This window comes from Sarcophilus harrisii, chromosome 3 (genome assembly GCF_902635505.1).
Source record: "Sarcophilus harrisii chromosome 3, mSarHar1.11, whole genome shotgun sequence".
In the NCBI taxonomy this organism is placed as follows: domain Eukaryota; kingdom Metazoa; phylum Chordata; class Mammalia; order Dasyuromorphia; family Dasyuridae; genus Sarcophilus; species Sarcophilus harrisii.
The window spans coordinates 349,187,765-349,209,422 of record NC_045428.1 but is presented as its reverse complement, the minus strand read 5'-3'; the positions used below and the strand labels follow the sequence as shown (position 1 = coordinate 349,209,422).

Sequence of the window (21,658 nt, the reverse complement as noted above, 5' to 3'; positions counted from 1 at the left end):
TGATATATTATCTATAATTTGATCATAAAATTATATTAGATGAAATGAATTTAAAATATAGCTTATTCAAATAATATACTTGGATTTAATCAGTGGATTATATTTTAAAATTTTTTGTTTTAACTACAAAGGCCTAAATTTAGGAACTGTGCTAGCATGCATTTCTCTGTGTGTGTATGTGTATGTGTGTTGGGGCAATCCTGATTAAGTGATTTGCCCATGTTCACACAACCAGTAAGTGAGTGATTTGAATTTAGGTTCTTCTGACTCCTAATTAGTAGTCTGTCCATTGGGCCATCTAGCTGCCCCATATCTCTTGTTTTTGGCATTTTACAAAAACTGGCAAAAACTTAAGAACAAATGAAATTACATTTTTACTTTCTTTAGTGTCTTCTAAAGCACTGATTTCATACAAAACATCCCAGTGGGCCACATACTGAATTAGATAACAAGAAATTACCATATTGTATATTTTTATTTTGAAAAACATTTCCCAATTACATTTCAACCTAGTTCTGACCTCAGGGAAGTTTCATAGGCTGCTTAGGCCAGAAATATGGGAGTTTGATAAGTCTGTTCTATAGTATTAAAGAAAGAGAAAATCTTCATTTTCCAAAAAGGTTCCATGGAAAAAATCTGGAAGCAGAGAGGGGGGACAGGTAGAGAAAGATCTAATTCAGTAAAATTCTTGCAACCTAGCATTTGTTTGACTTTTCTTAATGATTCCACAGCTCCTTTCCTTTCAGCTTTTAATAGTTTTGTTTTAAATCCAATTGTTTTAAACAGAAGTTCCTCAACATGGAGTATTAGTGTCAGTAGTAGTAATACTACTGTATTAGTAGAAAATTAGTAGAAAACTAACATGTATGTAGCACTTACTATGTGCCAGGCACTATGTTAAGTTACATTCATTAGAAAATAATGTGAATTATTTCAATAAGAAGTTTTTTCATTGAATTTAGAATTTTAGGACTAGAAGAACCTTAGAAATTATCAAATTAATTTGCATGCCTATAAAAGAAAAATAAATTTCCACCTCTAAATGACACAAAAATGTAATTTCAAACCTCTAAGGACTATTTTATCTCACCAACAATAGCAAAATTAAAATAGTAGAATAATATCCTTTATGCAATAATAGTTCTTGGAAGCTTTTTCATTTCACTTAACTTCATAGCTCTATTACCTTAAATAATACTCCTTATCTAAAAATCCCTCCTTACTTAAGGCCTACAAATTTGCATTTGCATCAATCTTGAGAAAAAAGGAAATGCCCACCATAATATCTATTGAAATCAGCACTTCTGGAAGAGAATTCAGTTACATTTATGCAACCATTTTCATTGATTTGAAGTTGAATAAGATCAAGGATAAAAAATAACTCCTTGTGCTTCATATATCATACATATATGTATACATGTATACATAAAAATACATATATGTATATATTAATGAGATGTTCCCCTAATCAATATCACTGTTAGTGTCTTAGAAAAGGTTGATTTTTTTAAGGAAGCATTTCTAAGACATAATCTTTTTTATTCTCCAGTATATTATCCAGTATACCTTATATATGTACTTCTTTCATCCTTATCACATAAAGAAACATATAATCACATATTCTCTCTCTCAAACAGCAGGTACCAGAATAAAATTCACTTAAAATATGATATTACCATCAACTGAATAAACCAAATAGAAGATGCTAAAATATGTTGTATTGAAAGTAATTGCTTTGAGCTATAAGTACTTAAAGACATTACAATCTAAATCCATTAAAAGGAAATGTCGGCCTATAATTTTCAATCAGTCACTATATTGTTCAAAGAAGATAAGTGACAGAATAAGCACTTTGTAAGTACTATGCTTTAGAATTTTATTCAAAAGAGGAATGTGAACATAAAACATTTGGGGCCGAGATAGACTGATAGGTTTATTTGGTTAGCAGCACTGGAGATCTGCTGCTCTTAGATCTGGCTGCAATGGATCTATTATGTAATGTTTTAATATTTTTTTATCATTTTAAAAATATTTTCCGAGGTTCTTCCTTAAATCATAAGGAAGTCTGGTACACTAGAAGGAGAACTGGGCTTAGAGCCAGGAAAATCTGAATACCTGAGTTCAATTGTCACACTTATAAGCAATATGTACATGCCGTTTAACCTTTATGCTCCTCTGGCAATTCTAGAATTCATCTCCTGAGTCACACAGAACCATAATCTGCATCAGTAGAAGGTGTTCCCATACTGAGAACTCTCAATGCTAAAGAAATAGCAAATCTTTCCCATATTTATGCATGATAAGCGTGTGTAGAAGATAAAAACTTCCCCATTGATTGTGTTTCTCACTTAAAGGCAGATCCTTCATTTTTGGAATATGGAAATATTCTTGGAAGTGCTTTAGCTCATCCTGTTCATCCAGATACAAAGCAAGTTTCTCATCCGTCAGATTGCAACCAAGCTGAGAGGCAATGCACTCCAGAGTCCTTACTGGTAACTCATGAGAAGTAGAGTTCATCCTAGATTTTAGACAAGAGAATTAAACCAAAATATTATTTTATATTTTTCTAGCAGTCTTTAAACAGAGTAGTAACTTACTGATGATGACAATGATTCCTTGAATCCAAATATTTGCCAAGTCATATTATTTTTACTTTGTCAATAGCTCTATTCCTTCCTCTCAATTACAACTGATGCTACCTGTGTTCAAGGTCTGATTTCTTCTCATCCAGACTGTTTTAACAGCCCCCATTGATCTTCTGGCCTCTAGTTCCTGCCTCTCATTTAACCCTTCTCCATCCCATCCTTCATACTGATTTTGAAATAATTTTCCTAAAGTACCACTCTGATTATACTATACTTAAAAAAATCTTTACAGGTTCCTCATTACTTCTCAAAGTACAAATAATGCATTAAAAACACTCTATAATTTGAATTCTTTCTATCTTCCTAGACTCAATTTGTACTATTCCAACTTCATAAAATCTTATGTTACAGAGTTCTTTCTCCTTTCTTCTTATGCTTCAGTCTCCCATCATTATGCTTTTGTGCATTAAGTCCCAGATAAGTAGCATCTCTGCAAAGAAATGTTCCTTGGTCCCTCCCAGTGAATGTGACCTCTCCCTTTCCATGTTTTTGGTAGGTCTTTGACAGTATCTCTCTGGAATTTGTATCATTCTCCTTTATTTCAGAATCACTTTTGCATAGCTTTTCCCTATCAGATCTTATGAGCAAGGTCTCTCCAATTCTAAATTCTATTATTCTTGTAGCATATATCTATGCTCTCAGTCCCTAGCACAGAGGATTAAACCGATTAAGTTTTTAATAAATATTTGCTAAATGAATCATTTATTTTGGAAATATGGATGCATTCTTTGAATGTATTAGCTCATCATCTTTTTAAAGATACACTACAAATTTCTCATTGCTTGGGTTGCTTCCAAACTAAGACACATTTCACCCTGGACACTTATGAAAAGAGTTGAATCAGTAATGATGGCAATGATGATATTTATATTTTAAGGTTTACAAAGCAATTTAAATATATTTGATTTTCATAATAACTCTGTGACAGAGATACTTTAATTATTTTCATATCATATATGAATGAAATGAAGCTTAATTTACTTGCCCAGAGTTCCATATATATGACATAGTTTTCAATACCAAGCATTTTTGATTCCAACTTCAGTGCCTTTTTTGGACTAAGTTTGATTTTTTTTTTCACTATTTCTTCTTTAGTCAAGTAAAAGCTAGAAAACATCCATCTCTCTACAAATCAAGGTAACTTGTTTCTAATATTCCCACAATATTTCTGGCATAGAGAAGTCCAAAAAATTGGATACATATTGTTTTCCTTGAAATTAGATTATAGCTTGTGCTTATATTCACATATTTTTTCAATTTGTTACTTAAAGAGAGAAAAAGAAACTATCTTAAAGGGCACAAATATGAATACATTTTTTTCCTTCATTCCTTTAGGTAAAAAAATTTTTTATTTTTAGCTGATTAAAGAGAAAACTAAGCTTCAGTCTCAGTCTAAGGAATGTCTCAAAAGTCTTTCTTCCTCCAACTTTAGACTTTCGTAGGATTCTTATGTTGAAATGTATCTCACAGTGTTTATTTTGAACCTCCTATATACAATTAATATACTCTTAATTTATGGTAGGCAATTTTACCTAATATTTATTCAATGCCATAACACTTAAATGACTAAAAATTATCTAATTGTATTAGAAAAAAATAAAATAAAATTCATTTTGAAAAACAAAAGAGCAGGAATTTCAAAGAAACCAGGGGAAAAAGATGTAAAGGAAGGCAATTCAGCAGTATCAGACCTTAAACTGTATTATAAGGCAAGAACATTGTTTAAGTGTAAATTAGATGATTTTGATTATTTTAAATTAAAAATTTATTGTATAAATAAAACAAACATAACCAAGAATAGAAGTAATTCAGGAAATTTGGAAGAAACAAATCTTTCATGGACAGTCTCTCAGATAGGATGTGATTATGTTAGAATACTGTTGTGGTGTAGGAAGCAACAAACTGGTTGAACTAGAAAAACATACAAACAGTTGGAAACATGGAAAGACTGGGACCAATGAAGGAAGTCGCTCTCTACTACTTTGCATATATAGTAATAGTATAGTATAGTATAGAAGTATATGAGTATATATTTGCATATTTATAGTTGTAGTTCATATATATAGCTATATATATGAATGTGTATGTTTACATATCTGTAAATCTATATATCTATGGGTAAGGGAAGGGTCAGAAAAAATCATGCAAAAAGTGAACAACAGAGGGAAAAAAACCCTACAAGAAAGCAAAGAAAAGCTGGGTAACTTTGAAAACAATGTGTCGTACTTATCATGCAGGTTTTCTTGAAATAGAAATGTATTGCTTTATATTGAATTCTCTCATGTTCTGCTGTATACAGGGAAATATGCTATTTTTTTCTTTTCTTATTTTGAATTTAACTTTTAAATGAAAAAAAACCTTTAAAAATGTGCTAGGATTTTTTTTTTTTCATTTCTTATCTCTCCTGTGATACTACAACATCTTTATGAGCTGAAGCTTCATCTTATTAAGTGGAAAATGAAGATGAACTTGGTATAAACACTGCAAAAATTATTACTATGTAAAAATACATAATATGATGCCTCTGATCCTAGGTCATGTTAGCATTAAACACTTTATGACACAGTAATGAATTATAAGGAAAGACTAGAAATATAGTCATAATTGATAATTCTGATCAAAGTAATAATCTTTAAAATAAATAATCAAATCTGCAGAATAGAATGATATTATTATTTCAGAAATTTTACTAATTCCCACTATTAATAATTCACTAATCAATGGATTCATCCAACCAAAAAAATTTATAATTACAAACAATTGAAGGAATAAGTAACAGAAAGACTATGAAGGTCTAAACATAAATAAGTGCTTTAAAGAGTTAAGATACAGGAATTATTTCATGAAAATATTATTTTTTGTCCAGATTCATGATTTCAACCATTTAGGTAGTTCCAAATATGAAAACTGCTTATCCAGCAGATCAGCACTTTATATCCATATCTACAATCTTAAGACAGTAAACCTGGACACTAAGAAGTTGGATGACATGTGCATGCTCATAGTCAGCATGTTTCAGAAATAATAAGGCCAATTCCTTCTAATTTCTATTTACTCCAACATATTGTCTCTTGAGGAAAACATTAAATATGAAAAACTGTATTTCTGTTTTCACAATGAACAATGGAGAGATATAGCAAAGCAAACATCAGGTTCTAGCAAATGGTGAAATCTATGAATGAAGGAGAGAGGGACTGAATTTATGATTTCATTGATACAAGAAACTCCTGAACAAGGAAATTCCTTTTATTAATGTAATTCACCAACTTCTCTGCAATTTAAAGTTTTGAGTCATGTAAATTGTCCAGAGTCAGCTATTATAACTCAGAGGTAGGGAATAAGCCCATGTCTTCCTGGCTTTTAGACCTTCTTTCCTACTATTATGTCACAATTGACTGTATGAACTGAAATGGACAAAAGACTGGCCCCCTTATCCCTGGGTGAAGGGGCCTCAGGCTTATAGGAAAATGTTGCTTAAACTAAATTAAGGGAAGTGTTTTTTATGTTCAGACAGAATGCTTGCCTAACAATGTCAGACATCCTGTAAGCTCCCCAGCATCCCCCTTCCCGACTTCTCGAGAAGTCGAGTCATTGTTGTAACCACAAGGCAGAACAAGAATTGCTTATAAGCCTGTCTCTATTTGGGTTCGAGGTGGATCTCTGCTGAGAATCTGTCCCAGCCGGTAAATAAACAATAAATGATTTCTAAATTACAACACCTTGGCTGTCCTGAATTTTATTGCCTGAGCTATTTCTGAACGAATGATAATAGAAAATAGCTATATCACTCAAGAATGATTACCAAAATGGTTGTGTGAAAGAAAATAAAAGAAGGATTCATGGAAGATTCCACATTGAACTAAAATTGTACTTATGCTGGATTTTTTTTTTTTTTTTTGGTTTTAAATTAATATAGGAGGGATGGCTATCTCTAGCCTAACCATTTGTTAGTATGAATACAAACATATGATACATTCCCAAATATATACACACTTTAATATATAGATAGAGGATATCTTCTGGATAATAATATCTTCTGAGACAGTAATACATTTATTCAAACAATAATACATAAGAATGAATTGAATAAGTGTGTGAAATTATAATAATAAATAAATGTTCTGAATCTATATACAATTTTGGTGGCTGGGAAGATGTTAGATAAATCAGAAGATTCCAAGCTCTCTAGATTACCCTCCCTCCCCTCGCGCCCCAAGAAAGACAAACTATACTTCAGGGCAAAAGTCGGGTAGTTAAAAAGAAGTAAGAGTTGGGACAAAAGAATAGCTCTGTTGAAACAACCTGAGAAGATCCAAAAAAAAAAAGACAGAGGTTTGGCCTCTTGAAATGTAAACAAATGGAAACCCCTCCAGGGTAGTTCCTGTGAAACAGCAAGAGGCAAGCCCAAGGTGGTTGGGTTAGAAGAGAGTCTCAGCCCCAGCCACAGGCTACCTGGCAGACAGTGCAAGGCTCTGGCATCTGCTTAGGGGAAGATCGAGGGAACCTCTGCTGATAAGGAATGCCAGACCCAGCTGGGATGCTGAGAAGTGACCCTGGGCAAGGAGCTGGAGCATGCCCTGATGTGCAGAAGGAGTGGGGCAGGAGCAGTGTAGCTGTGTTCATGCAGTCATTTACAGGAGGGTGAATTTCGTGGTCCCTGGTTCCAGGATAGAGAAGAGAAGTGAAGGAGTGCCTGAGGCTGGAGGCACCTTTCTTCATACCCCAGACACAAGACTAGAGGTGATTTGCACAAACCAGCTGCCACTAATAACTAATTTTTTTATTAAAAAAAAAAGCCTCTCCCACCTGAAAGAGTAAAGCCAAATATTCACCTGCCTAAAAAATTCATAGAACTTTAAAAAGATGAGAGAGATTGAGGAAAAACTTTATATAAGTAAGAACAATCTAAGAGGGAGGCAGAGCCAAGATGGCAGAGAGGACACATGCTTCTTTCTGAGCTCTACTACTACCCTCACACTAAATAAGAAAATCAGCCTCTGAAATAGTGCTAGACTGACAGAATATTGGGAGTGCAGCAAATTACCAGCAAAAGATAATTCTGAACATCACCAGAAAAGGTCTGTTTTCATTGGGCATGGCATGGGAGGAGACTAGGCAGAGACACAGAGGCCAGCGCAAACTGAGCAGACTGGGCATGGGGCATGGTCTCCATGGGACGGAGAATCTATGGGGAGGACTCTAACACAGTGCTGGCCACTCTGCCCTGGCTGTAAGCTAGTAGGTCAGCAGAGAAGTTATAAAACATCCAACACAAATGCAGAGGGTAAAGAGTGTTAGAGTCTCATGGAGCCTGGCCATGCTAACCCAGCATTGGGAGTGACTCAGTGAGATCCTAGTGCAGCCACTGTTCCCAGGGCAGCCGCTGACCCAGTGCAGCTACTGTCCCTTCTTGGTCTATAGAGGAAGCTTGGAACTTCCTTGCACTAAAGGCAGATCCCATCATTAAAAAAAAAAAAAAAAAAAAAAAAAAAAAAAATTATTAAAACAACAAAGCAAGCTCTAACTATTGACAGGTTCTATAATGAAAGAGAATAGATTTCCAACCCTGAGGAGACTAAAAGCATATTGTCTCCAGATGAAGCCCCAAAAGGTGATATAACCTGATCCCCACCACACAAGGCTGTCCTAGAAGAAATTAAAAAGGATCTTAACAAAGAGAGCTAGAAGAAGAATGGGGAAAGGAAAGAAAAACTTTGCAAGATGGTTTGGAAAATAAATAAAATAAAATAAAAGAGATAAGGAAGGAAACTATATCTTGCTAAAGGGTAGCATAGGCAATGAAGCAATATCAATACTATACATATATGCATCAAGTGGTATAGCATCTAAATTCCCAAAGGAGAAGTTAAGAGAGTTGCAAGAAGAAATAGACAGCAAAACTATAATAGTGGGAGATCTCAACCTTCCACTCTCAGAATTAGATAAATCAAACCACAAAACAAATAAGAAAGAAGTTTAAAGAAGTTAATAGAATATTAGAAAAGTTAGGAATGATAGATCTTTGGAGAAAACTGAATGGAGACAGAAAGGAGTACACTTTCTTCTCAGCAGTTCATGGAACCTATACAAAAATTGACCGTATATTAGGACATGAAGACCTCAAAATTAAATGCAGAAAGGCAGAAATAGTAAATGCATTCTTTCAGATCACGATGCAATAGAAACTACATTCAATAAAAAGCTAGGGGTAAATAGACCAAAAAGTAATTGGAAACTAAATAATCTCATCCTAAGAATGAATGGGTAAAACAGCAAATCATAAGACAAAATTAATAATTTCACTCAAGAGAATGACAACAATGAGACAACATACCACAATTTGTGGGATGCAGCCAAAGCCATAATAAGGGGAAAATTTATCTCTTTAGAGGCTTACTTGCATAAAATAGAGAAAGAAAAGATCAATGATTTGGGCTTGCAACTAAAAAAGCTAGAAAAAGAGCAAATTATAAACCTCCAATCAAATGCTAAACTTGAAATTCTAAAAATAAAAGGAGAGATAAATAAAATTGAATGTAAAAAACTATTGAATTAATAAATAAAACTAAAAGTTGGTTTTATGAAAAAAACAACAAAATAGATAAGCCTTTGGTAAATTTGATTTTAAAAAGGAAAGAGGAAAATCAAATTTTTAGTCTTAAAAATGAAAAGAGAGAACTTTCCATTAATGAAGAAGAAATTAGAGCAATAATTAGGAGTTACTTTGCCCAACTCTGTGCCAATAAATTTGATAACCTAAGTGAAATGGATGAATATCTACAAAAATATAGGTTGCCCAGATTTACAAAGGAGGAAGTAAATTGCTTAAATAGTCCCATTTTAGAAAAAGAAATAGAACAAGCTATTAATCAGCTCCCTAAGAAAAAATCCCCAGGACCAGATGTATTTACATGTGAATTCTACCAAACATTTAAAGAACAATTAACCCCAATAGTATATAAATTATTTGAAAAAATAGGGAATGAAGGACTCCTGCCAAATTCCTTTTATGACACAGACATGGTACTGATACCTAAACCAGGTAGGTTGAAAACAGAGAAGGAAAATTATAGACCAATCTCCCTAATGAATATTGATGCTAAAATCTTAAATAAAATATTAGCAAAGATAGTACAGAAAGTTAGCCCCAGGATAATATACCATGTCCAAGTAAGATTTATACTAGAAGACAGGTCTGATTCAATATTAGGAAAACTATTAGCATAATTCACTATATCAATAACCAAAGCAATAAAAAACCATATGATTATCTCAATAGATGCAGGAAAAGCATTTGATAAAATCAAACACCTATTCCTATTAAAAACACTAGAGCATAGGAATAAATGGACTTTTCCTTAAAATAGTCAGTAGCATCTATTCAAAACCATCAATAAGCATCATATGTAATGGGGATAAACTGGAATCATTTCCAATAAGATCAGGAGTGAAACAAGGTTGCCCACTATCACCATTACTATTCAATATTGTATTAGAAATGCAAGCTTTGGCAATAAGAGAAGAAAAAGAGGTTAAGGTAGAATGAGGAAAACACATTATCACTCTTTGCAGATGATATGATGGTATACTTAGAGAACCCCAGAGAATCTACTAAAAAGCTATTAGAAATAATCCACAACTTTAGCAAAGTTGCAGGATACAAAATAAATCCACATAAATCCTCAGCATTTTTATACATCACCAACAAAATCCAACAGTTAGAGATACAAAGAGAAATTCCATTTAAAATAACCTTTGATAGGATAAAATATTTGGGAATCTATCTGTTAAGGGAAAGTCAGGAACTATATGAGCAAAATTACCAAACACTTTCCACACAAATAAAGGCAGATCTAAACAATTGGAAAAAAATTAAGTGCTCTTGGATAGGTTGGGGGAATATAATAAAGATTACAATAGCACCTAAACTAATCTGTTTATTTAGTGCTATACCAATCAAACTCCCAAGAAATTATTTTGGTAACCTAGAAATAATAACAAGAAAATTCATCTGGAAGAACAAAATGTCAGGAATTTCAAAGGAATTAATGAAAAAAACAAAAAACATATGAAAGTGGCCGAGTTGTACCAGATTTAAAACTATATTATAAAGCAGAGGTCATCCAAACCATTTGGTAGTGGCTAAGTTATTGAGCAGTTGATCAGTGGGATAGGTTAGGCTCACAGAATAAAATAGCCAATGACTATAGCAATCTAGTGTTTGATAAACCCAAAGATAAGAATTCACTATTTGACAAAAACTGCTGGGAAAATTGGAAACTAGTCTGGCAGAAATTAGGCATTAACCAACATTTAATATCATGTACCAAGATAAAGTCAAAACGGGTTCATGATCTAGACAGAAAGAATGATATAAATAAATTAGATGAACATTGGATAGTTTACCTATCAGATCTGTAGAGGAGAAAGAAATTTGTGACCAAAGAAGAACTAGAGATCATTATTGATCACAAAATAGAAAATTTCAATTATATCAAATTAAAAAGTTTTTGTACAAACAAAATAATGCAGACAAGACTAGAAGGGAAGCAATAAACTGGGAAAATATTTTTACATTCAAAGGTTCTGATAAAGGCCTTATTTCCAAAATATATAGAAAATTGCCTCAAATTTATAAGAAATCAAGTCATTCTTCAATTGATAAATGATCAAAGGATATGAACAGACAATTTTCAGATGAAGAAATGGAAACTATTTCTTGTCATATGAAAAGGTGTTCCAAATCATTATTGATCAGAGACATGCAAATTAAGATAATTCTGAGATATCATTACACACCTCTCAGACTGGCCAAAATGACAGGAAAATATAATGATGAATGTTGGAGGGGATTTGGGAAAACTGAACACTGATACATTGTTGGTGGAATCGTGGAACAAATCCAACCATTCTGGAGAGCAATTTAGAACTATGCCCAAAGTTATCAAAGTGCATACCCTTTGATCCAGCAATGTTACTACTGGGCATATATCCCAAAGAGATATTAAAGAAGAGAAAGGGACCCATATGTGCAAAAATTTTTGTGGCAGCCTTTTTTGTAGTGGCTAGAAAATGGAAATTGAATGGATGCCCATCAATTGGAGAATGTCTAAATAAATTGTGGTATATGAATGTTATGGAATATTATTGTTCTTTAAGAAATGACCAGCAGGGAAAACTAGAATTGGGCAAGTGGAAGCCAGTGAAGCTATAAGAGACCAAGAAATAATAATAATAATAATAATATCTATATATATAAATGAAAAAACAAAAGGGGAAACATTTCATAAGAAAAACAAGATGTGAGAAGAAGAACAGGCATAGGCAATAGATAAGGGAAGAAAATATGGAAAGACTTGTATCTAAGAAGGATGATGTTATTCACTTCAAAGGTACAATGGACACACAAGTGTAGTCACACAAGTGTAGTATAAAATTACATTGACGTACATGAATGTATGTGTATATGATTATAGATATGTCTGTATATATGTATTATATATATATCCATGTACATATAAATATATATTCATGATTAACTAATACACTTCTGGGAGGTGGGAGGTGGGAGGGGGAAGGGAAAAAATATAGTTAAAAATGAACAGCAGAGACCAAAAAATCCCCTACAAAAAGAAGCAAAGAGGGATAGTCCTGAATGAAACATGTAGTATTTATTAAATATTCTTTCGTGAAATATAAATTTATTTCATATTTTGAATTCTTTTATGTTCTGTTGTACACAGAACCTTTTTTCTTTTCTATTTCGTATTTAAGTTTCTAATCAATCAATTAATTAAAATTAGGTTAGGTTAGATTGTTGTCCTTTGTTTTTGAAAAGGACCAAAATAACATCACTATGTTAAGAGTGGAGTTACAGTGTGTCTGACTGTGCCTGATCAAATTAACATAAGTTTGGGATAGTCTGCCTTAGGTTGGACACAAATATGATGAATGATTCGGGGCATCCCCAAAAGATCAATGGAGGGTGATTTGACCAAGATGTCCAATTGAATGAAGCCACTTAACTTGTCCTGGAAGATATGCTTTCCCAGAGGAGGACCAGAGACTGCGAATTTCCTTTCTTTTACAGACTAAAAGGGATATAGTTTCAGAGTTCACCCCCATCAATGGGACACCAGGAAGGTAGCGATAAATAGGGCTGGTACTTGGAGACATGGGATAGGTTCAAATTTTAGCCTAATTGGTAGGTTCGACTCAGAGGGTCAGCTCTCTTCCCTGGACCCTCTACTAACCATGGCCAGCAATATAAGCAAGTGTGCAGGCGCAGTAGCCCAGCCTTCGCTTGGCGTCTCTCGCTGACCTTTGCTTGATCCCTGTCCTTACATTCCAGGTAGTAAGAAGAGAAGAGAGTGAATAGGCTATTGTGCAGCACGTGTCTGGTTCTTTGTCATCCCAGCAAAAATCCTGGACTGGTTTGCCATTTCCTTTTCCAGCTCATTTTACAAATGGGGAAACTGAGGCAAACAGGGTGAAATGACTTGCCCAACAGCCATAAAGTGTCTGAAGCCCAGCCCTCTTTTCCTTGCACCACCTGCCCCTGGAGTGAGGCAGGAGCCCAGCAGGACCATAAGTTGCTCCAAACCTTACAGCTACAATAAAATTGGGAGTGCAGGTCAAAGGTTGGGGCAGGGCTCTGATTTCCTCCTCTCTCCCTTTTGTTGGGTGGATAGAGTCAAAGCCTGGAGAGCAGCTGGGAGAGTTGGAGGGCGTGATCTACAAGTTCCCAGTGAAACCGAAAGTTCCTCTTTGAAAGGAGCCCCTGGTCTCCCAGACAGCTCACCAGCACCAGATCTGCTTTGCTGGAGGGGATTTTCTGATCCTGAATTCCCCTATCAATGATGTCACATTTCAAGTCAGGGCCTCTGAGCTCTTTAGAACCTGAAGTCAGGCTGGTGTGAGGATCAAATAAGAAGATGTCTTATAAAGCACATAGCATAGTGTTTATTATATGTGCTATAGTAAGTGCTTTAGAAATGGTCTTTATTATTTTTAGCTGTCTTCATATTCCAGTTGGCTCCCGGAAATTTCTCTTCCCCCCTTTTGAGAAGTACATAGGAAAGCTCTGAGGTTTTGTAATTCATTAATTTTTAAATTAAAGCTTTTCAACTTTCTAATTTATTTCTAAACTAAAACTTTGAGGTTGAGCCATTAATTTCCAAACGCTATACCTCAAGTGCCATAGCTTAAATAATAGTAGCTAAGCTTTATATACCATTTATTATGTACCAGGAGCTTTACAAACATTAACTTTTTTGATCCTCACAATAAGCCTGAGAGATAAGTGACTTGCCCATGTGCATTTGTGGCATGGTTGATTGATTGAAGAGACTGCTGGAGTGGAAGGCAGGAATTCCTGAGTTTAAATGATGTTTCAGATACTAGCTGTGTGGCCCTTGGCAGATCACTTAATTGCTGTCTTGCCTCAGTATCCTTATGTGCAAAATGGGGATAATAATAACATTTACCCCTTAGGATTGCTGTTAGGATTAAACAGGATAATACTTGAAATGTGTTTTTGCAAATATTAAAATGTTATATAAATGTTAGCTATTGTTATTACAATTAATATCATTTTTATTACCATTAATGAATCCACTCAGTAGGCTTAATATGAACAAGAGGCATTCTACATCCTGACATTTCCAGTATGGATTGGTCTGGTTAGAGTCTTTTGAGAAGTTGTGGATCCCGTTAAGGATGCTCTTTAGTATTCAGAAATTTGATGCTTTCATTAGTTATCATCTGTTCAATTCAAGAAGCATTTAATGACTATATAGTGTGTCCCAGGCAGTTTATTAAGTACTGGAGATAGACAAAAAAAAAAAAAAAAAAAAAAAAAAAAGAACACAGTCCCTAACCTTAAGGAGTATATATTCTATTTGGGAGAGGGAAGAATACTATGAACACAGGTGAGTAAATCCAAAATGTATACAGATTAAATATAACATTATTCTCTCTGGGCTTTGATTTCTTCATCTGTAAAATGAAGGGATAAATTACATTTCCTTTGAAGTCCCTTCAGCCTGAAAATCTGTCTGGTGTTTGCCTGGTGGTGTGTTTTTGTGCCTCCCTGGGCTACAGCACCTGTGATCTGCTAGCCAGAGGACACCTACTTATCTAAAGCTCTGCCTATGCACATAGTGGTCTGGCCTCCATAGGACACCTGCCTGCTTGGGGCCACGCCAAAGCCTGTGGCAGTCTGGCTGCTGGAGGAGGCCTTGGTTGCCTGGGGTTGTGCTAAGCATTTGGCATTTCTGCCGCTGAAGGATGCCTGCTCATCTCGACTACATGGATACACATGACGGTTTCAGGAGCTAGAAGCTGCCTGTTCTGGTTATTTTGCACATCTAAATCCTTTTTTTTTTTCTTTTCCTGACTAGATATCACAGCTCAAAGGATTAGAACTATCTGGGATTGTATCTATGAAGAAATTTTTTATCATTTTAATATATGCATGAGAGAGACTTTGTTGGAGAAGAACCTTTAAGAATATATTTTTACCACCAAGTCAATTCCTTTAAAAAAAATCAATCAATTGAGTTGGGTATTATTTTCATCTTTCAATCAATTGAATAACAATAAAGATATGATCTACTGTGGAAAATAATTCCCAAAGCCTGCTTATTAATTTTACCATATTCACAAAAGCATTAATAGAAATATTTAATATGATCAGTGTATAATGGATTAGAAAGTGTTGTAAGGGACATTTGAACTTTTAACTTTTAGCAATATATCTGTCCTCTGCCAATCCTACAAATTTCTGACCTATCACACATTGGCTTTAATTAAGTAATCACATTTCCACTTATATATATTTCTATAACATGATGTGATATGGATATTTTAAGGTTTTACATGATTCCTTGTTAGATGCAATCACAGAGATAGCTATGGCTGATGATCCTCCAGTTATTGACATCAAGCATATCAATATCCATAAACTGTGAGATTACTAGAGAGAAGCATGAAAGAGAGAATTGCTTGTAATAAGACCAAAAATAAGTATGGACAATTAAGAATTGTGTAAAAAGGATTGAATTAAAAAGTAGCAAGAGGAACAGAATGTTTGGAGAGAGAAGATATAGGTCAAGACATTTCATTAGGAACAATAGAAAAACAAGGGGTAGTAAGGGATTTACTTTTCCTGCACTGCTTAATATGGCTTTACCCCCCCTGGGAAAAGTCAAAATAATCATGTAGTATTAGTCTTAAGAAAGATTCATATGAACTAGATTAAGTGTACAATTTGTGTGATGCAAATAAAGCAATGTTGTGATGCAGTGATAGTTTTTATTTAATTTTATTATCCAAATAATTCATTTTAGGAAAAAAATCTAAGGCAAATGATTCTAACTTTATCATTAATATCTTTTTTTATATGTTACATTCATTTCTTAACATAGCCTTCTTTCTGACTCTCCAATAAACCTCTCGCAACAACAACAAAAAAAAAAAAACAAGAAAAAGGAAAAGGTATTAGCAAAATCAACCAGATGATTCATCATATCTGATAATATATGAATAAAGGAATATCTCTCCTACCTCAGATTAATGTATTCACAGAATATGAAGAATATAATTAGAAAGTATAAAGTAAATGTTAAGAAATTTGTGGTAGCCTCTCAACAAATGGTGAATAAATGTTTAAGTAATTTGAAAGTATTATGCTATTGCATATGATGTCACACAACAAACATCTTGTGAATGGTTTAAAGAGTCTTAATATTGCATTCTGTACAAGTATACCAAACAAGCAAACTTCAAAAGTGAATTGTGGTTATAGAATCCTGTCTGCACAGGAGGGCAGTGGAGAAGGGAGGGAGCTTACTTTATTTTTTCTCTCCACCATCTAACTTATCATTAGATTTATGGGTACATTAGAAGGAAATGTTTAATGAAACAAAGACATATAAAGACAGAGACAGGAGAAGATAAGTAGAAGATATGTGACATATGAAATATTAGACACCTATATTCTCCTACCTCTGTATTGAAGTAAGGGAGGTTCATTTTCTCAACTCTTTTCCAGGTCAAGCTTGGTCATTATAATTTTCCAGTTTTTTTCTTTTGTATTTATTTTTATCCTCTTCCATTAATCCCTGTCATGAATTTCTTGAATTTACTTATTAGTTTTTCTTTCTTTTGCTTATTTATTGATCTGTTCCTCTACTCCCTCCTACTCTTAAAATCTTAGTTTATGTTACATTCCTTCTTTTGTTTTTGTTCAGTCATTTTATAGTCACTTTGAAATCTTAGTAATACCATTTTGTGTTTTCTTGGTATACTAGAGTGGTTTAACATTTTTTCCCCCTTCAGCTCATTTATAAATGAGGAAACTAAGGCAAATAATTTAGAGACTTGCTCAGGTCCTCTAACTTGTACATGTTTGAGGCCAGATTTGAACTCAAGGAGATGAGATTTCCCGACTCCAGGCCTAGTACTCTGTCCTTAGGGACACCTGGCTGCCAATTTCTTTATGGCGCCCTTTTCTAATAAATTTTCTTTTTCTTTTCCCTTTTTCTTTTTTCCCTTCTTTGAAAATTGTTTTTCATCACTCAGCCTATATCTTTACTTGTTCTTTTTTAATTCTCTGTGCCATTGATGAATGTATAATTTCTTTATAATCAAATTTCATTTCCTTCCTCAAATGAAAAAATATGTGTAAATATTTGTAAAACTCTTGGCCCTATACCTGGCATATAGGAAAAAATAATCCATTCAGTTACATTCCTTTCTCACATTTTTTTCTATTATTTTATTTGTAATTTCTTGTAAATCTCTTAATACTTTGTAAATGCTGTACTTCACACAGAAATACAGAATGAAAATGGTGTTGTGTTGTCTCAAATGTATCCCTGAATTATGAAGGCTGGTCTTATGCTAAAGTTAGCAAAATTGCTCAATACTGCTAAGGGCAGATTATCCAATTTATGTTTCTGTATTTAACTTCTAACTCATTTATTTCACCTGCTTGTATGGAATGGAATTGTGTGAATTACAACTCTTTTTCAAAGAAGATAGTTTCTTAATAAGTGGATTGCTTCCATCATTCAAACCCATTTTGAAGATTATATTCCTTATACACAGAGGATCATGACATTTAGTCTACAGAGCATCTTAATTCAGCTCTTCCTCTTTCTTCATGTTGTTTAAATTTATTTTAAATCACATGATTCTGTGGACCTCTGAGGGTCTTAGTTTTCTCATTTATAAAAAACAACAGCTTCATAGCAGATATTAAAAACTCCTTCCATTTGGAAGTTTCCATTCCTAGTTCTGTTCCTATTCCTAGTTCTAAATACCAGTTTTAAAATCCTTCTCTCTAGTTTATTTATAACATAATTAATGTTTCATTAAACTTTAAGGGAAAACTTCCTGAAAAACCAAATTCCCACATAAAATTTATGTTTCACAAGAAGGGGGAAGATTACCTATGTTTAAAATATATATTTGTATTTTCCTCTGAAGAATGTAGGTTTTCATATAATCAAGCCACTTTTATAATCTACTAAAATTTTCATTATATAAATAGATTATGCATTTAGGAAAATAAATAATGATCTTGCAAACCAGCATAGATTCATAAAGAATAAATTATGCCAAATTATTTCCTTGTTTTGCAAGGCAGAACATGCCTAGATTTCAGCAGGATATTTGACAATGTTCGTTGATATATTTATTGATAAGATGGAGAGATATGGACTAGATAAAAGGATGATTAAGTCGATTTATATTTGAATAACCAGATCAAAAGAATGATAATTAATGAATTATATGAATCCAATCCTTGTTTAATTGGCTTTTTGAATTATTCGATCTTCATCTAATTACATTTTTATTAGTGCATTCATCTTATTAGATTTGTCCAGCAGTCTAGTTTGTTGAGATTTTTGTACATTGGTCCTATCAATGAATATAGTCTCGATTATCTTACAGTTCCATGTTATTCCTAAATTTTATAACTATGTAATCCAAGATATGGGTAGAAATGTTGAACAAGAGAAAAGGCCCAAAACAATATTTGGTGCTATATCATTTGAACACCCTATATTCTGAAACTAGTTCATTAATTATCATTCCTTTGATTTGGTTATTCAAATACAAATCAATAGAACGGTCATTATATAAATAGATTATGCATTTAGGAAAGGAAATAGCAATGGGAAGAAGTTTCTGAGATGCAGATCTTAATTGCATATGACAGAGCAGATAAATGATAAAGATAAAGAACCAGGTTTGAAATCTGAAAAATATGGGTTCAAATTTTGGTTATGATACATACATACATATATGTATGTATGTATCTTGAGCTTTTAACACTCAAGTCAACTTCCTTACTGTACTATATTAATGAATTAATAAATTAACCTCCACTGATATATTCATAGCAATGGCCCAAAAGATATGATAAGTCCAAAGGCTCACAGATCTTTCAGAATAAATTGTTTACTTTTCATGTGGATTGATTGAGTATTGGAAAAAAAAAACACAGAATGTTATTTGTGGGATCTTGAAAGAAGAGCTACCTTTCTTTGAGACTCAGTTTCCTAATTTACATAATGAAAAGACTGGGCTTAAGTAATGTCACAAAACTCTTTCTCTATCTGAATGTTCTCTGAGATTCTAACCCAGGCATAAGTATTGAGTCTTTCTTCTTTTGTAACAGAAATACAGGCCAGATTTTAAAATCTTGAATATAAAAAAATCAAATATTTAATAGATAGCATTTAAATTATTAAATTATATATCTACAAATGAAGAATATGGCATTAAACATCCTGAATTTTCATCTTTTACTCTAAAATAAGAATCTTAATGTTGTTCTTCAACAAATTTAACACCTTTCATTGTATGTATATGTGTTTGCTGAATTTAGAGGTGGAGAGAAGAGAGTAATAAACTCAGTTCTTTTTAGGTCATGTTTTCTGATAATAATAATATATTTGTATAGCATTTTTATAGTTTGTGAAATATTTTTCATATATAATTTTTCAAGTATAATGTCTCATTCATATATAATGTCTTACTATGAGGGAAACAAGAGCATGTATTATTATTCCTATTTAATAGATGATGAAACTGAGGCTGACAGAGGAAAAATTGCTCAAGATTATATAGCCAACGAATTGAAAATGCTGGTAAATGCATGAAATGTACATAGTAGGTCCCAGATCTCCTAATTCCTAATGCAGGGTTGAACTGTTAAGGAAAAAACAAATGTATTTACACACAGACACATGTAGATAGACATACACCCACATACACAGATAAAAAAATCTTTCAGTGCAGTTCTGCAATGGGATGCAGGGGTCCTCAAACTACGGCCTGCGGGCCAGATGAGGCAGCTGAGGATGTTTATCCCCCTCACCCAGGGCTATGAAGTTTCTTTATTTAAAGGCCCACAAAACGAAGTTTTTATTTTTACTATAGTCAAGCCCTCCAACAGTCTGAGGGACAGTGAACTGGCCCCCTATTTAAAAAGTTTGAGGACCCCTGTATGCAGTAACTTGACATTATAAGTTAAGATCTTTTTCCTTAAGAGCTTTTTTTAAAAAGTCAATGAAATAAAACCAAGTAAATATTTGTTATATATATATATATATTTTCTATTTCGTTTACTGGTTAAATTAATCTATTAGTCTAATGACCATAGCAACAAAATAGTTAATGTTTACACAGTCCTGAGCATAACATGTCAAAGGAGCAAATAATATCTAGTCTAACAGTTCAAAGTTTAGAAATGTTTAAACCAAACAACCAAAGCACATTATAATAGTGGTGTCTGAAAAGTCATAAAAAAAAAAAAAAAAAACACAACTTGTTAGAATACCATTCAAAGTGCTGGTCAGTAGAAATATAAAAGACAATAAAAATTTTCATTAAGGCAGAACTTGCATTAGTTTCTTATAACCACAGAGCAGCACACAGTTACATCCACTGGACATTTTAGCACCAAACTAAGATAACACTAATTATAATGAGACTGATAACCGTTACACCACCTAATGTCAATAGATAATTGTACAAATAGCAGTTTCAGATATTTCTCTTCCTACTTAGACACTCTTTTTTAGGCAACTGTTTCTGAAAAAGAAAAAGAAAGCATTTTGTCCCATGCTTACACAATTTCACTTCTAAAAGTAAAAAAAAAAGCATTTCTTTGAAGCAGGCATAAAACAAACAACTCAAAGTGTAAAGCTTATTTTAAAAGTGGCTCACTTTGCTGTCTGAACTTAAAAGCTACCTGTGTAAGCATCTATATATGGGCCTGTGCAATAACATTTTAGAAGTATTGAATTCAGGGTATTTCCAATGTCCATACTTTTTAAAATTCACCGGAATTTTTCAGTGGCTATAGAAATCTCTGGTAAAACTACCTCCATTTATGTGGGCAATTCCTTTTGAGGCCCTTATAGTTGGTTTTGTGTTTAATCAATATTATCTTCTGAGAAGAAAGGGTAGGCTACAAGACATGTGTCACAGATGATCCCAGGGAGATGATAAGAAATAGAGACCAGGTTGTTCTAACAAAGCAACTGTGTATATGTATAAATATATGTGAATGTGAGAAGACATGTGAGGAGAGACAGAGACAGAGAGAGAGAAAGAGACAGAGACAGCTAGGTACTATGAAATAATTCTCACCTGACTAGGCTTCTGTTGTATTCCTCAGCTTCAAGTAATAAGAGTGAACACTGGACCTTCTACCAGAGTGAGCACTGATAATTTTTATAGCAAGTTCCTCGTGACTGCACACCCTTTGTGGGGATTTTTCTCTAGGGTTAGCTCCTCCTCTCTTGTGGGATTCTAAATATGAATGGTGACACTTCCATTGCATCACTGCCAAAACTCAAGCAAAACACTTCCTCTAGTTTTGCTGTCAGCTTTCTGTTTCACAATTTCATTGAGTTAAGCTAGTTCAGGTCTCCTTTGGATGATGTATCCTGAAAAGACCCTTTCCTTGGGAGAGTTTGATTGTAAAATTTTCA

General features: G+C 33.5%; 1 protein-coding gene across 2 annotated transcripts in view; it reads right to left on the bottom strand.

Annotated features, from left to right (window-relative positions):
• Positions 1-21,453, bottom strand: part of KYNU (kynureninase) — a 142,741-nt gene extending 121,288 nt beyond the window's left edge. The window contains exons 1-2 of one of the 2 annotated variants that reach the window (XM_023499197.2): positions 21,315-21,453; positions 2,349-2,518 (exon numbers count right to left, since the gene is read on the bottom strand). In XM_023499197.2, the coding sequence (XP_023354965.1) occupies positions 2,349-2,517 (169 nt within the window). In that variant the 5' untranslated portion in view covers position 2,518; positions 21,315-21,453. The remainder of the gene's footprint in view (positions 1-2,348; positions 2,519-21,314) is intronic. The other variant, XM_003763844.4, reaches the window with a different exon arrangement.
• Positions 21,454-21,658: the final 205 nt, after the last annotated feature.